At 50.2% G+C, this 17,342-nt stretch overlaps 1 protein-coding gene across 1 annotated transcript in view; it reads right to left on the minus strand.

The window, feature by feature from the left end:
• Window positions 1–17,342, minus strand: part of LOC140387071 (pleckstrin homology-like domain family B member 2) — a 71,376-nt gene that overhangs the window by 21,161 nt on the left and 32,873 nt on the right. Inside the window, exons 7-10 of the mRNA XM_072470081.1 lie at window positions 16,708–16,810; window positions 5,034–5,208; window positions 2,452–2,533; window positions 1,429–1,542 (exon numbers count right to left, since the gene is read on the minus strand). Coding sequence (XP_072326182.1) covers window positions 1,429–1,542; window positions 2,452–2,533; window positions 5,034–5,208; window positions 16,708–16,810 — 474 coding nt within the window. The remainder of the gene's footprint in view (window positions 1–1,428; window positions 1,543–2,451; window positions 2,534–5,033; window positions 5,209–16,707; window positions 16,811–17,342) is intronic.

Here is a 17,342-nt window from a genome sequence, read left to right on the forward strand (position 1 = left end):
GTTTGGAATAAAATATATTTTTCTAAAAGTATGATATGGACTGGAAGAGGTTGCAAAGATAGGGATGGTTGGAGGGGCTAGGAAGGTTACAAAGATAGGGAGGTTGCAGGAACTGGAGGTGGTTACAGAGATATTGAGGTTTGTAGGGGCTGCAGGAGGTTACAAAAATAGGGAGCATTTTAGGGGCTGGAGGAGGCTTCAGAGATAGAGAGGGGTGACGGTGTTGCAGGACGTGACAGAGATAGGGAGAGTTGTAGGGGCTGGAGGTGGTTTCAGGGATAGGGAGGGTTGTCGGAGCTGGAGGAGGTTAGATAGGGGGCGTTGTAGGGGCTGGAGGAGGTTCCAGTGATAGGGAGTGTTGTTGTTGCTGGAGGACGTGACAAGAGATAGGAAGGGTTGTAGGAACTGGAGGAGGTCACAGAAATAGGGAGGGTTCTAAGGCTGGAGGAGGTAACAGAGATAGGGAAGGTTGTAGGGGCTGGAGGAGGTTATAGGGCTAGAGAGGGTTGTAGGAGCTGGAGGACGCTACAGTAAAAAGGGGGTACTAGAGGCTAGAGATGGTTGCAGAGATAGGGAGGGTTGTATGCGCTGGAGGAGGTTGCAGAGATAAGGAGGGTTGAAGGCGCTGGAGGAAGTTACAGAGATATGGAGTGGTGTAGGGGCTGGAGGAGGTTCCAGAGATAGGGAGCGTTGTCGGGGCTGGAAGAGGTTACAGAGATGGAGTGTTGTCGTTGCTGGAGAATGTGACAGAAATAGGGAGGGTTCTAAGGCTGGGGGAGGTTACAGAGATAGGGAGGGTTATATGGGCTAGAGGAGGTTACAGAGATAGAGAGGTTGTAGGGGCTGGAGGAGATTACAGAAATAGGGAGGGTTGTAGGTACTGGAGGAGGTTAGAGAGTCAGGGAGGGTTGTAGGCGCTGGAGGAGGTTACAGAGATAGGGAGGGTTGTAGGGGCTGGAGGAGATTACAGAAATAGGGAGGGTTGTAGGGGCTGGAGGAGGTTACAGAGATAAGGAAGGTTGTAGACACTGGAGGAGGTTACAGAAATAAGGAGGGTTGTAGGCGCTGGAGGAGATTACAGCAATATGGGAGGGTTCTAGAGGCTGGAGGCGGTTACAGAGCTAGGGAGGGTTGTCGGTGCTGGAGGACGTGACAGAGATAGGGAGTGTTGTAGGCAATGGAGGGGTTAGAGAGATAGGGAGAGCTTTAGAGACTGCATTCGGGGCTGGTGGAGGTTACAGAAGTGGTTTTGTGGAGGGGGGGGGGGGCGTTGTGGAGGAATATTGAGAGGAAGTATTTGAATAAAACATGCTTTTCCTGGGATTGCGAGAGATGAACGTTGGGACTGTGGAAAGGGTGAAGGTAGCAGGAATATCCATGGAGGTACAAGGCTACTAATATCGAGAGATAGCCAAAAGTGAAATGTACCTCTGCCTGTACTGGGCGTGCTGCTGATGGCCACTGCATGTTGGCTGCTTCTGACTCCCCATTCAACAGCTTGTCCCCTTGTTGATGCTTCCCTGGAGACTTCCTCTGAGCTTCCTACAGGAAGACAGGACAAACGAAAAGCAGCTCCATCTGTACAATGTCATTTCAGCGTCCGCAATACAGAACCTCTCATTCATCCATCGTTACCCGTAGTATTGACTATTCCACACCCTTAACACGGCGCCAACATTCTACCCCCAAACAAAGTGCAACTCACCCAATGTTCTGCTGCCCCATGGATTAACACACACCGAGGGCAGATTCCGGATTCCCTCCTGTGCTCACTGATTTTCAAATCCCTACCTTGATCGCCCCCCTCCCCATCACTGTAAAGTCCTCCAGTCCCTCCAACCTTCCCTATCGCTGTAATCTCCTCCAGTCCCTATTCCCTCCCTATCTCTGTGAATTCCTCCATCCCCACAACCCTCCCCATCTCTGAACCTCCTCCAGTACCTACAACCCTCCCTATCTCTGTAACCTCCTCCAGTACCTACAACCCTCCCTATCTCTGTAACCTCCTCCATCCCCTACAACCCTCCCTATCTCTATAACCTCCTCCATCCCATACAACCTTCCCTCTCTTTGTAACCTCCTCCATCCCCTACAGTCCTCCTTATCTCGGTAACCTCCTCCATCCCCTACATCCCTCCCTATCTCTGTAACCTCCTCCATCCCCTACAACCCTCCCTATCTCTATAACCTCCTCCATCCCATACAACCCTCCCTCTCTTTGTAACCTCCTCCATCCCCTACAGTCCTCCTTATCTCGGTAACCTCCTCCATCCCCTACATCCCTCCCTATCTCTGTAACCTCCTCCATACCATACAACGCTCCCCATTTCTGGAACCTCCCTGCCCTCGCCACCCTCCACCCCTGTACTCCTGTCCTCACCCCACCCTCATTCCCCCCAGGTTGGGTGCCACCACATGGGGCCTGACGTCGGTTGAGCAACTTTCTCTGACCTGCAACAGTCGTTCCTTTTTCTCCAGGGCTTCCCTCAGTTTCTTCTCCATCTCGGCCAGTGACTGTAGTGAACAACCGTCACTGCAACAGAAAAAATGGAACAGTCTCATGATTCATGTCCAGTCCGCAGCTCAGAAACAGGCAATTCGGCTCATCTGCTCCATGCCAGTATTGCTGCACCACACCAGCCTCCATCTCACCCCCATCACCATCTCCTTCTATTTCTCTCTCCCTCACTTGTTTATCCAGCTTCCTCCTGAAATACATCAACACTATTCACCCCAACCACCCCCCCCCCCCGCACATTCTCCCCACTGCCTGTGGGAGCAAGTCCCACATTCTCCCCACTACCTGTGGGAGCAAGTCCCACATTCTCCCCACTACCTGTGGGAGTGCGTTCCACATTCTCCCCACTCTCTGGGTAAAAACGTTCTCCCTGAATTCTCCATTGGATTTATTAGTGACTGTCGTATATCAGTGGCCCCGAGTTCCGGTCTCCCCCCTCAACAGGAAACATCTTCTCTCAGTCAACCCTATCGAAACTCCTTTCATCATTTTAAAGATCTCAATCCGGTAACTCCCTCAGCCTTTTCTTTTCTCGAGAAAAGAACCCCGACGTGTTCAGTCTTTGCTAATCGTTACAATCGGAGCGGCGGGGCGGGATTCACTCCGCCACCCCGGGGATTCTCCGACCCTGTGGGGAGTCGGGAATCCCGCCCCAGAACTGTACACAGTGCTCCCAGTGTGGTCTGACCAAGGGATATGGAGACAGGAACTGTGCACAGTGCTCCCAGTGTGGTCTAACCAAGGGATATGGAGACGGGAACCGTGCACAGTGCTGCAATGTCATCTATCCAAGGGATATGGAGATCGGAACGGTGCACAGTGCTCCAATGTGACCTATCCAAGGGATAGTAATACTGTGGCTACCAAGACAGGTCAAAGTCTGGGAATCCTACGGCGAATAACTCATATCCTGACCCTCGCAAAATCCGTCCATCATCTACAAGGCACAAATCAGGAGTGTAATGGAATACTCTCCACTTGCCTGGATGAGTGCAACTCCAACAGTGATGCTGGACACCATCCAGGACAAAGCAGCCCGTTTGATTGCTACCCCTTCCAGAATCATTCGCTCCCTCCAACACCAACGAACAGTGGCAGCCGTGTGTACCATCTACAAGATGCACTGCAGTAACTTATCAAGATTCCTTTGTCAGCACCTTCCAAACCCACAACCACTACCATCTAGAAGGACAAGAGCAGCAGGTACCTGGGAACCCCACCACCTGGAGGTTCCCCTCCAACTCACTCACCACCCTGACTTGGAAATATATCGCCACTCCTGCACTGTCGCTGGGGCAACATCCTGGAACTCTCTCCCTAACAGCATAGTGGGTGCACCTACATCTCAAGGACTGCAGCGGTTCTAGAAGGCAACTCACAACCAACTTCTGAAGGGCAACTAGGGATGGGCAATAATTGCTGGCCTAACTAGTGACACCCACATCCTGTAAATAAATAAAATATGGAGACCAGAACTGTGCACAGTGCTGCAAGTGTGGTTTAAACAAGAGATATGGGGCGGCATTCCCCCTTTTGGGGACGAAGTCCCCACGCCCACTGGAAAATGGGCGAGAATCACTCCGGACCTTTTCCTCAAAAGTCCAGGGTGATTCCCCGTTTTCCAGGGGGCCAGCAGGGCCCCGGCGTGTGTCCTGCAATTCTGGCTGAGGGTGAGGCCCTGCTGTCCAGACCCCGCGGGCGCGAATGCGCACGGCGGCCCACTTACATGGCGGAGGCACACAGCAGGCCTGCGCGGAATAAGGTAGTTCCCCCACAGATTGCGATGGCCCGCCGATCGGTGGCCCCCGATTGCGGGCCAGGCCACTGCTGAGGCCCCCCCCCCCCCCCCCACCCGGACCGACACTGCGGCCGCAAGTCCCAGCTCCCGCCAGGTGGTACCAGATATAAACCACGCCGGCAGGGATTCGGCCGGTTGACCGCGGAGAATCGCCACGGGGGCCTGTTCCAACAGCCCCCGACCGGCAGCGCGTCGGTCGCCGTGCGCGGGACAGGCGGTCGCGCCGGATTTCCGGCATGAACGGCTATTTTCCACCCCCCCCCCCACCCCCGGCCAGGCACATTTCCAGCGTGGTGGGTCAGAGAATCCCGCCCTCAGATACCAGAACTGTGCACAGTGCTCCTGGTGTGGTCTAATCAAGGGGATACCTTGGTTTGTGAGTGTATTCAGTGTAGCTGTTGGATGGAGACTTCTATAACCTGACAAAGTGGATAAACCCCTGGTTTCAAGGTTTCTGACAGGCGGATATTTGTGATGATATAATAATTTCACACCACGTGTGAAATACCCTGTAGAAATAACCATCAGGCCTTGGCTATCGTCACGAGGGCAGATGGCAAGTTTCATAACGTTGCCCGTGATTAACGAACACTCGTGGGGACCCGGAGTCACATGGGAGAGGGAGCATCTCCAGCGAGGAGGTCCACCCGCCACCCCACCCACCCCCACCCCATCGCTGCTTAACCCAAACAAGCAGGCTGACCTTTGACACCTTACCTGCAGAGGATGGGTGCCCGAGAGACAGCGATGCTGCCTCCTGTCAGCGAGCGCCGGCGGCCGTGCCCATTGTTTGGCCCTGCGGGGATGGTGTCAGCAGTTTTCGATGTCCGGAAACTATTGCTCCGATGGAGGGCGAGCAGAGACAGGAGCTGCATGGGGGCGACGGGCAGGCCTGAAAACCACAACCAGAACCGTCTAAAAATCCACGAACCTTTGCACAGCGCCTCGAACATCCCGAGACACTTCAGATATTTCCAACACAGTGACCCTGAGGCACCTCAGGAGTAATCAGAGACCAAAACATCAATCAAAGAGGAGAATTATTCAGAAGGAGAGAGAGGAGGGTGGGGGGGGAGAGTGAGTGACAGAGAGGGGGAGAGAGTGAGTCACAGAGAGAGGGAAGAGTGAGTGACAGAGTGAGGGAAGAGTGAGTGACAGAGAGAGGGAAGAGTGAGTCACAGAGAGAGGGAAGAGTGAGTGACAGAGTGAGGGAAGAGTGAGTCACAGAGAGAGAGAGAGAGAGAGAGAGTGACAGAGAGAGAGTGACAGAGAGAGAGAGTGACAGAGAGAGAGAGAGAATGAGTGACAGAGAGAGAGAGAGAGAGTGAGTGACAGAGAGAGAGAGAGAGAGAGAGAGAGAGAGAGTGTGAGTGAGTGACAGAGAGAGAGAGAGAGAGTGAGTGACAGAGAGAGAGTGAGAGTGTGACAGAGAGTGAGTGATAGAGAGAGAGAGAATGAGTGACAGAGAGAGACGAGTGAGTGACAGAGAGTGAGTGACAGAGAGAGAGAGTGAGTGACAGAGAGAGAATGGGAGAATGAGTGACAGAGAGAGAGAAGATTGAGTGACAGAGAGAGAGAGTGACAGAGAGAGTGACAGAGAGAGAGAGTGACAGAGAGAGAGAGTGACAGAGAGAGTGACAGAGAGAGAGAGTGACAGAGAGAGAGAGTGACAGAGAGAGTGACAGAGAGAGAGAGAGAGAGTGACAGAGAGAGAGAGAGAGAGAGTGAGAGAGAGAGAGTGACAGAGAGAGAGAGACAGAGAGAGTGAGTGAGTGACAGAGAGTGAGAAGAGTGAGTGACAGAGAGAGAGAATGGAGGACTGAGTGACAGAGAGACAGAGAGAGTGAGTGACAGAGTGAGTGACAGAGAGTGACAGAGAGTGACAGAGAGAGAGAGTGACAGAGAGAGAGAGAGAGAGAGAGAGAGAGTGACAGAGAGAGAGAGAGAGAGAGTGAGTGACAGAGAGAGAGAGAGAGAGAGAGAGAGAGAGAGAGTGACAGAGAGAGAGAGAGAAGAGTATGACAGTCCCGCCATCCCAGGAATCAGCCTGGTAAACCTTCACTGCTCTCCCTCCATAGCAAGAACATCTTTCCTCAAATAAGAACACTAAAACTGCACACAATATTCCAGGTGTGGCCTCACCAATGCCCGATACAATTTCTTTCTTTTAAAAAAATATATTTATTAAAGTTTTTTAACACAATTTTTCTCCCTTACAAACAATAACCCCCCCCCCTCGTAACAAAAAAAAACAAGAAATCGCGCAGAGCAAGATATATACATGGCAAAATGATATATTTACACAGCTTTGTACACTGGCCCTCACCCGTACGTGCCAGTTTCCCCAACCCTTCATGTTATCTCTTGCTCATCCACCCTCCCAGGCAGTCCCCCCTTTCCCCACCTCCACCTTAGAGTCTGCATGACCTCCACCATCCCCTCCATTGGATCCGCCACGTACAGCAACAGGTCATCCGCATATAGCGACACCCGATGCTCTTCTCCCCCTCGGACCACCCCCCTCCATTTATTAGACTCCCTCAATGACATGGCCAATGGTTCGATCGCCAATGCGAACAACAGGGGGGACAGGGGGCACCCCTGCCTCGTCCCTCGGTACAGTCGAAAGTACTCCGACCTCCGCCGGTTCGTCACTACACTCGCCATCGGGGCTCTGTAAAGGAGCTTAACCCAATTGATAAACCCTACCCCGAACCCAAACCTACGCAGCACCTCCCAGAGGTACTCCCACCCTACTCGGTCAAAGGCCTTCTCCGCGTCCACAGCTGCCACTATCTCCGCCTCTCCCTCCTCCGATGGCATCATTATCACGTTTAAGAGCCGCCGCACATTGGTGTTTAGTTGCCTGCCCTTTACAAATCCCGTCTGGTCCTCGTGGATTACCCCCGGGACACAGTCCTCGATCCTCGTGGCCAGCACTTTTGCCAGCAACTTTGCATCCACATTGAGGAGCGAGATCGGCCTGTACGATCCACATTGCAGTGGGTCCTTGTCCCGCTTTAGGATCAAAGAAATTGTCGCTTCCGACATTGTCGGGGACAGGGTCCCCTCTTCTCTTGCCTCATTAAAGGTCCTCACCAGTAGCGGGGCCAACAGGTCTGCGTACTTCCTGTAGAACTCCACCGGGAATCCGTCCGGTCCCGGAGCCTTCCCCGCCTGCATGCTCCCCAAACCCTTGCTCAGCTCCTCCAACCCAATTGGTGCCCCCAAACCCTATACAATTTCAATAAACATCTTCAAAACCTCTCGCTATGATGGCCAACATACAATTTGCCTTCTTCACTTCCTGCTGTCCTTGTGGGCTTACTTACAGAGACTGATGCACGAGGATGCCAAGGTCTCATTGAGTAGCTACCTCTCGCAAATTACACCCATTCAAATAATAATCTGTTTTCCTACTTTTGCTACCAAAGCAGATAAACTCACATTTATCCACATTAAACTGCATCTGACATGCATGTGCCCACTTACTCAGCCTATCCAAATCCCACTGAAGCATCTATACATCTTTTTCACAGCTCACCCTCCCACCCAACTCTGTATGATCTGTAAATTTGGAGATCATACATTTAGTTACCTCATCCAAATCATTAATATATAATGTGAACAGCTGGGGTCCCAGCACAGATCACTGCGGTACTCCATTAGCCACTGCCTGCCAATCAGAAAAAGAACCATTTATTCCAACTGGAAGATTTGTCAAGCATGATTTTCCTTTCGTAAATCCATGCTGACTTTGTCTGAAAAGCTGTGCTATGAAATCCTTGATAATGGACTGCAGCAACTTCCCTACTACTGATGTTAGGCTCACTGGTCTATAGTTCCCTGTTTTCTCTCTGTCTCCCTTTTTGAATAGCGAGGTGATATTAGCTACTCTCCAATCTGTAGGAACCTTTCCAGTGTCCAAAGAATTTTGGAAAATGACCACCAAAGGATCTACTATTTCTAGGGCCACTTCCTTAAATATTCTGGGATGAAGATTATCAAGCCCTGGAGATTTGTCCACCTTCAACCTCATTAATATCCCCAAAACCATCTATTTACTAATACTAATTTCCTCAGCTCCTCACTAAAACTTGTGCTTCTCAGAACTTCCAGTACTTCATACGTCTTCCTTTGTGAAGACAGGAGCAAAGTATGAATTTAGTTGCTCAGCCATTTCTTTGTTGCCTGTGATGAATTCCCCTGTCTCTGACTGTAAGGGGACTGCATTCATTTTTATTAATCTTTTTCTCTTTTCATACCTATGGAAACTTTTACAGTCAGTTTTTATGTTCCCCGCTAGTTTACTTTCAAATTTTATTTTCCCCTTCTTAATCAATCCCTTGGTCTGCCTTTGCTGAATTTTAAACGGTTCCCAATCCTCAGATCTCTTGCTTTTTCTTGCTAATTTGAATGCCTCTTCTTTCAATCTAACACTACCTCTAATTTCCCTTGTAAACCATGGTTTGGCCACAGTTCCGTTTCTACTCTTGCACCAAATTGTTTTATTTTTTTTAAATATTTTTTTTATTCTCCTCCTTTTTCACAATTTTCCCCCAAATTTACATCCACCAACAATAAACAATAATCAGTAACAAATATGTCAATCCCCATTTCAATAACAACGATCCCATCCTCCCACCAAACCCCAAACATTAGCCCGCATGTTCACACAAACAAATGACAAAAAGGAATTAGGGATCACCCATAGTCACCATTAACACACACCGCCCCCTCCCCCCCAACCCTCCCACCCATATGCCCCAACTAATGTTCGATGTTATCCAATTCTTGAAAGTGCATAATGAATAAGACCCATGAATTGTAGAACCCCTCCATCCTTCCCCTCAGTTCAAACTTAACCTTCTCAAGAGTCAAGAATTCCAACAGGTCCTCCCCGCCACGCCAGGGCACAGGGTGGGGAGGTTGCTCTCCAACCTATCAGGATCCGCCTTCGGGCAATCAACGAGGCGAAGGCTATAACATCTGCCTCCGATACCCCGAATATGGCCTCCCGGGGGCCCGGGTCCAGTTTCACGTGCACCACTTTAGAAATTACCCTAAGAACCTCCTTCCAGCAATCCTCTAGCTTTGGGCAGGACCAAAACATATGAACGTGATTAGCGGGGGCCCCCCGCAACGTTCACACACATCTTCTACTCCTTCAAAGAATCGGCTCATCCTCGCCCTTGTGAGGTGTGCTCTGTATACCACCTTCAGCTGTATCTGCCCCAACCTCGCGCACGAGGTGGAGGCATAGGACATCCCACGGTGGAGAGAAAAGTATCTCGAGCTGATGTTATATGTGCGGACACTCGCCCTCGGCTCCTTAGATAATAGCTTTACCCAGTTCACAAATCTTGGTCCAATCCCAAACCGCTCCAGAAGTGCCATCAAGTACGCCCATTCTACCCGGTCAAACGCCTTCTCAGCGTCCAATGCCACAACCACCTGTTTCCTTCCCCGCTGCCGGTGCCATAACAACGTTCAATACCCTTCTAATGTTTGAAAAGAGCTCCCTCACTCTCACGAACCCCATATGATCTTCACCTATCACCTTCGGGAAGCGCCAAACCTCCTTCCTAGCAAAGTCTTGGAGCTGCAGGTACTAATACTTCCCTCTTCCCCAGCCCATATTTCTCCCCCAACTCCTCCAACCTCGCAAAACAACCTCCCAGGAACAGGTCTTTTAATACCCTGATCCCTTTCTCCTCCCATATCCAAAACCTCCCATCCAACTTAATCCTCACCAAATTGTATGCTTTTTCTTTTATGCTGTCCGTGACTTCCCTTGTCAACCATGGTTGCCTTGTCCTCCCCTTAGCATGTTTCCTCCTCCTTGGGATGAATTTCTGTTGTTCCTCCAGAATAACTCCCCAAAACTCCTGCCATTGCTGATGCACTGTCTTCCCTGCTCGGCTCCTTTTCCAATCAACTCTGGCCAGCTCCTCCCTCATGTCTTTGCAGTTACCTTTATTCAATTGTAAAACCATTACATAGGACGGCACGGTGGTACATTGGTTAGCACTGCTGCCTCGCGGCTCTGAGGACTCAGGTTCAATCCCGGTCCCAGGTCACTGTCTCTGTGGAGTTTGCACACTCTCCCAGTGTCTGCGTGGGTATCGCCCCCACAACCCAAAGATGTGCAGGATAGGTGGATTGTCCACACAAAATTGCCCCTTAATTGGAAAAAATGAATTGGGTACTCTAAATTTATAAAAAAAGGAGAAAGAATTCTATCATATTGTGGTCACTGCCTCCTAAGGGTTCCTTCACCTTAAGTTCTTAATCAAGTCTGCCTCATTACACCAAATCCAGAATTGCCTGTTCCCTAGTGGACTCTAACACAAGCTGCTCCAAAAAAGACCATCACTTTGACATTCCACAAGTTCCTTTTCTTAGGATCCACTGCCAATCTGATTTTCCCAGTCCACCTGCATATTGAAGTTCACCATGATTATTGTAATGTTGCCTTTCTTATATTCCTTTTCTATCTCCTGATTTATTTTATGCCCCACATCCTGACTACTGCTAGGGGGCCTGTACATAACTCCCATCAAGGTCTTTTTACCTTTGAGATTCCTCAACTCTACCCATACAGATTCTACGCCTTCCGACCTTACATCGCTCCCTGCTATCGATTTAATTAAAAGTCTTACTAACAATGCAACACCACCCCCTCTGCCCATCTGCCTGTCCTTTCGATAGGATACATATCCTTGGATATTTAGATCCCAGCCGTAATCCCCCTTGCAGCCACAACTCTGTGATGCCCACAACATCGTACCGGCCAATTTCAATGTGCGCAACAATATAATTTATTTTGTTTTGCATACTGTGCGCTTTTGGTTACAACACACTCAGTGCTGCATTGACCGCCCACTTTGCATAGTTGCCCCTTTTTTGGCTTTGCCTGAAATTGGATTCCTGCCGCTTTCTACGTTGTTTGCTTTTTACGTGTTCTGGAAGCTTTACTAACCTCTCAGAAACCCTCGGACCCTTTAACTCGTTTAAAGTCCTCATCGTTAATCTGCACTTTCACGTTCTCCTTTAACTTTGGTTTTCTAATTTTCCATACAACTGAACGCTCCCCCCAGTTTAAAGTTTAAAGCCTCATCTACAGCCCTGGTTATGCGATTCATCATGACTCTGGTCCCTGCATGATTTAGGTGAAGACTGTCAAACTCATACCTATCGGAACAGCTCCCTCCTTCCCCAATACTGGTGCCAATGTCCCATGAATTCAAACCCATTTCTCCCACACCAATCTTTGAGCCACGCATTTACCTCCTAATCTTATTGACCCTGTGCCAATTATATCGTGGCTCAGGTAGCAATCTGGAGATTATTACCTTCTTGGTTCTGCTTTTTAATTTTGTTCCAGCTGCTCATATTCCGTTAGCAGAACCTCTATTCTTGTTGGACCTATACCTATGTTGTTGGTACCTATGTGGACCACGCCAACTGGATCTTTACCCTCCCACCCAAGTTTCTCTGCAGCCCAGATGAGATTACCCAAACCCAAGCACCAGACAGAAACAATCTTCAGAACTCTCGATCCTGGTCACAGAGAACAGTGTCAATGCCCCTAACTATACTATCCCCGATTACGATTACATTTCTTTTCTCTCCTCCCAACTTGAATGGTTCCCTGTACCACGGTGCTGTGGTCAGTTTGCTCATCCTCCCTGCAGTCCCCATTCCTGTCCACACAATGAACAAAAATCTCAAACCTGTTGGACAAGGACAAGGACAGAGGCTCCTGCAACCCTACCTCCTGGATCCCTCTACCTGCCCCTCTCGCAGCCACACCCTCCTGTTCCTGAGCACTGGCCAAATTCAAGTTAGTTAATCTAAGGGGTGTGACTGCTGTCATAATATACACCAGTCTATCATGGTGCAGACACACACACTGATGGACAGACAGTGGGACCAATCAACACACAACACCGCAGCCAATCACCAGTTAGAGCACACGCACTATAAAGACAGGGGGCATCAGAGTTCCCATTCATTCGAGCTGCAGCTTCCCAGTAGGACAAAGCTCACAGCCTGCAGCACAGGCATTCACCATGTGCTGAGTGCATCGACTGGTTAAGACAAGGCAAAGGTCTTTAGTTGAAGCTAAACAGTTGATGTTAAACAGTTAATGACTCAATAAAATAGTGTTGCACTATTTCAAGTGTTGGTGACCTGTATGTGTTCCACGGATCCAGAGCGCCCAACACAAGAACTGCCTCATGAAGCACAGTGTCCAGGTACCTCTTCCCCCCCTCCCTGATGCAACGCAGCGTCCGAAGCTCAGAATCCAGCTTATCAACTCTGAGCACCGTTCCTCAAGCAACCAACACTTACTGCATATGTGCTCACTGAGAACCACAATAGGGTCCACCAGCTCCCACATCATGCAGGAACAACACATCATCTGACCCTGCATCTTATTTTATTTAATTGGATTTAATTTATTTTGTTGTTTAATTTCCAGCTAGCTTCTAATCTGTAAAATATTTCTCTTTTATCTTTAATCTGAAAGCAATTTAGAATATGCCCTGCAAATTATCAGTTACTTCCCACCAATGAACTTACTGTTTTCCTATGATGTCCAGCCTCCAGCCTCCCTGAACAGGCGCCGGAATGTGGCGTACCAGCCTCCCCGAACAGGCGCCGGAATGTGGCGACTAGGGGCTTTTCACAGTAACTTCATTGAAGCCTACTCGTGACAATAAGCGATTTTCATTTTCATTTCATTGTTTTTCAAACTTAGTACATTTGCCCAGAGGAGTCCCTCACAGCTGTCGCCTTTTTAAATCTCCGTTCTGACTCATGGATTCCGCTCTTTTTAAATCTCCGCTCTGATTCTCAGCCCCCGCTCTTTTTAAATCTCCGCTCTGACTCACGGCTCCCGCTCTTTTTAAATCTCCGCTCTGACTCTCAGCCCCCGCTCTTTTTAAATCTCCGCTCTGAACATCAGCCCCCGCTCTTTTTAAATCTCCGCTCCGACTCTCAGCTCCCGCTCTTTTTAAATCTCCGCTCTGAACCTCAGCTCCCGCTCTTGTTAAATCTCCGCTCTGACTCTCAGTTCCCGCTCTTTTTAAATCTCCGCTCTGAACCTCAGCACCCGCTCTTTTTAAATCTCCGCTCAGACTCTCAGCCCCCGCTCTTTTTAAATCTCCGCTCTGACTCACGGCTCCCGCTCTTTTTAAATCTCCGCTCTGACTCTCAGCACCCGCTCTTTTTAAATCTCCGCTCAGACTCTCAGCCCCCGCTCTTTTTAAATCTCCGCTCTGAACCTCAGCACCCGCTCTTTTTAAATCTCCGCTCAGACTCTCAGCCCCCGCTCTTTTTAAATCTCCACTCTGACTCACGGCTCCCGCTCTTTTTAAATCTCCGCTCCGATTCGCAACTCAGCTCTTTTTAAATCTCCGCTCTGACTCTCAGCCCCAGCTCTTTTTAAATCTCCGCTCTGACTCACGGCTCCCACTCTTTTTAAATCTCCGCTCTGACTCTCGGCCTCCGCTCTTTTTAAATCTCCGCTCTGAACCTCAGCTCCCGCTCTTGTTAAATCTCCGCTCTGACTCTCAGCTCCCGCTCTTTTTAAATCTCCGCTCTGCACCTCAGCACCCGCTCTTTTTAAATCTCCGCTCAGACTCTCAGCCCCCTCTCTTTTTGAATCTCCGCTCTGACTCACGGCTCCCGCTCTTTTTAAATCTCCGCTCCGACTCGCAGCTCCCACTCTTTTTAAATCTCCGCTCTGACTCACGGCTCCCGCTCTTTTTAAATCTCCGCTCCGACTCGCAGCTCCCACTCTTTTTAAATCTCCGCTCTGAATCACGGCTCCCGCTCTTTTTAAATCTCCGCTCTGACTCACAGCTCCCACTCTTTTAAAATCTCCGCTCCGACTCTCAGCTCCAGCGCTTTTTAAATCTCCGCTCCGACTCGCAGCTCCCGCTCTTTTTAAATCTCCGCTCTGACTCACGGCTCCCGCTCTTTTTAAATCTCCGCTCCGACTCGCAGCTCCCACTCTTTTTAAATCTCCGCTCTGACTCACGGCTCCCGCTCTTTTTAAATCTCCGCTCCGACTCGCAGCTCCCGCTCTTTTTAAATCTCCGCTCTGAATCACGGCTCCCGCTCTTTTTAAATCTCCGCTCCGACTCGCAGCTCCCGCTCTTTTTAAATCTCCGCTCTGAATCACGGCTCCCGCTCTTTTTAAATCTCCGCTCCGACTCGCAGCTCCCGCTCTTTTTAAATCTCCGCTCTGAGTTTCAGCTCCCGCTCTTTTTAAATCTCCGCTCTGACTCTCAGCCCCCGCTCTTTTTAAATCTCCGCTCGTACTCACAGCTCCCGCTCTTTTTAAACCTCCGCTCGGACCCTCAGCTCCCGCTCTTTTTAAATCTCCGCTCTGACTCACAGCTCCCGCTCTTTTTAAACCTCCGCACGGACTCTCAGCTCCCGCGCTTTTTAAATCTCCGCTCAGACTCTCAGCTCCCGCTCTTTTTAAATCTCTGCTCAGAACCTCAGCTCCCGCTCTTTTTAAATCTCCGCACTGACTCACAGCTCCCGCTCTTTTTTAAATCTCCGCTCCGACTCGCAGCTCCCGCGCTTTTTAAATCTCCGCTCTGACTCTCAGCTCCCGCTCTTTTTAAATCTCCGTTGTGACTCTCAGCTCCCGCCTTTTTAAATCTCTGCTCTGAATCTCAGCTCCCGCTCCTTTTAAATCACCGCTCTGACTCTCAACTCTTGCTCTTTTTAAATCTCCGCTCCGACTCTCAGCTCCCGCGCTTTTTAAATCTCCGCTCCGACTCTCAGCTCCCGCGCTTTTTAAATCTTCAGGTTGTTGGGACTGCAGGAGATTACAGAGATTTTGAGGGTTGTACGGGCTGGAGGACGTTACAGAGATTGGGAGGGTTGCAGTGGCTGGAGGAGGTTACAGACAGTTGAGCGTGGTGGGAACAAAAACACGGAAAGGGTTTCCACTGGACTGAGGCAGGGATTAGATACAGAGTGAAGCTCCCTCTATCCTGTCCCCATCAAACACTCCCAGGACAGGTACAGCACAGGGTTAGATACAGAGTGAAGCTCCCTCTATCCTGTCCCCATCAAACACTCCCAGGACAGGTACAGCACAGAGTTAGATACAGAGTAAAGCTCCCACTACACTGTCCCCATCAAACACTCCCAGGACAGGTACAGCATGGGGTTAGATACCTAGTAAAGCTCCCTCTATTCTGTCCCCATCAAACACTCCCAGGACAGGTACAGCACAGAGTTAGATACAGAGTAAAGCTCCCACTACACTGTCCCCATCAAACACTCCCAGGACAGGTACAGCACGGGGTTAGATACCGAGTAAAGCTCCCTCTATCCTGTCCCCATCAAACACTCCCAGGACAGGTACAGCACGGGGTTACATACAGAGTAAAGTTCCTTCTATCCTGTCCCCATCAAACACTCCCAGGACAGGTACAGCATGGGGTTAGATACAGAGTGAAGCTCCCTCTATCCTGTCCCCATCAAACACACCCAGGACTGGTACAGCATGGGGTTAGATACAGAGTGAAGCTCCCTCTATCCTGTCCCCATCAAACACTCCCAGGACAGGTACAGCACGGGGTTATATACAGAGTAAAGCTCCCTCTACACTGCCACATCAAACACTCCCAGGACAGGTACAGCATGTTGTTCAATACAGAGTAAAGCTCCCTCTACACTGGCCCCATGAAACACTCCCAGGACAGGTACAGCATGAGGTTATATACAGAGTAAAGCTCCCTCTACACTGTCCCCATCAAACACTCCCAGGACAGGTACAGCACAGGGTTAGATACAGAGTGAAGCTCCCTCTATCCTGTCCCCATCAAACACTCCCAGGACAGGTACAGCATGTGGTTCGATACAGAGTAAAGCTCCCTCTACACTGTCCCATCAAACACTACCAGGACAGGTACAGCATGAGGTTATATACAGAGTAAAGCTCCCTCTACACTGTCCCCATCAAACACTCCCAGGACAGGTACAGCATGAGGTTATATACAGAGTAAAGCTCCCTCTACACTGTCCCCATCAAACACTCCCAGGACAGGTACAGCACAGGGTTAGATACAGAGTGAAGCTCCCTCTATCCTGTCCCCATCAAACACTCCCAGGACAGGTACAGCATGTGGTTCGATACAGAGTAAAGCTCCCTCTACACTGTCCCCATCAAACACTCCCAGGACAGGTACAGCACGGGGTTTAGATACAGAGTAAAGCTCTCCGTACGCTACCCATGCAGGTTGGAGGTTATTCACTACATGACTCGATGACACAGTGAACAGCCAGTCTCCCTTGGCCTCCCTCTCCCCTCCTGAGCCCTGTTGTGATTCAGGGATTTTCTCTCCGTCTCCCTTACCTTTCTCATGCAGGGACACCGGTCTCTCCAAATCTTTGCCCCCAGGACCCTCGGACCGTCTCCGGGGTAAACTTCCAAAGCCATTCCCACGGAGAGAGGGATCCTGTGGAGGGAACAATGAGGGGAAGAGTAATCATCAGATTGTCTACCAGGTAGATACTAAAAGAAGTGAGGGGGCCGCAGGGTGGGCGTGATGGAGGTGCGAGGGCTGCAAACGGGCCAAGGTGGAGATTACGGAGGGGGTATATTGATGGCAGGATGCCCCGATGACAGGGGGGTTGACTGAGGGTGAGGGGTGTGCCCAAGATGGGGCTGAACGAGGGAAGGGGTGATGCACGAGGGCATACAAGTGGTGGGGGTGGAGATTTGGGGAGAAAAGAGTGGGTGGAGAGAGCAAGGGGCATAGAACAAGAGATGAGAAAAGGGAGACAGCGAGAGAGAGAGAGTGAGATAGGGGTGACAGCGAGAGTGAGTGGGAAATGAGAGAGTGCAAGAGAGAGTGAGAGTGGGCGAGAGAGAGAGAGAGGAGAAAGCGATAGTGGGTGAGAGAGAGCGGGAGAGAGTGAGAAAAGGGAGAGAGAGAGAATGAGAGAGAGAGAAGGGGAGAGCGTGAAGGGGGAGAGTGAGAGAGAGTG

This window comes from Scyliorhinus torazame, chromosome 12, assembly GCF_047496885.1.
Source record: "Scyliorhinus torazame isolate Kashiwa2021f chromosome 12, sScyTor2.1, whole genome shotgun sequence".
NCBI classification, from domain to species: Eukaryota; Metazoa; Chordata; class Chondrichthyes; order Carcharhiniformes; family Scyliorhinidae; genus Scyliorhinus; species Scyliorhinus torazame.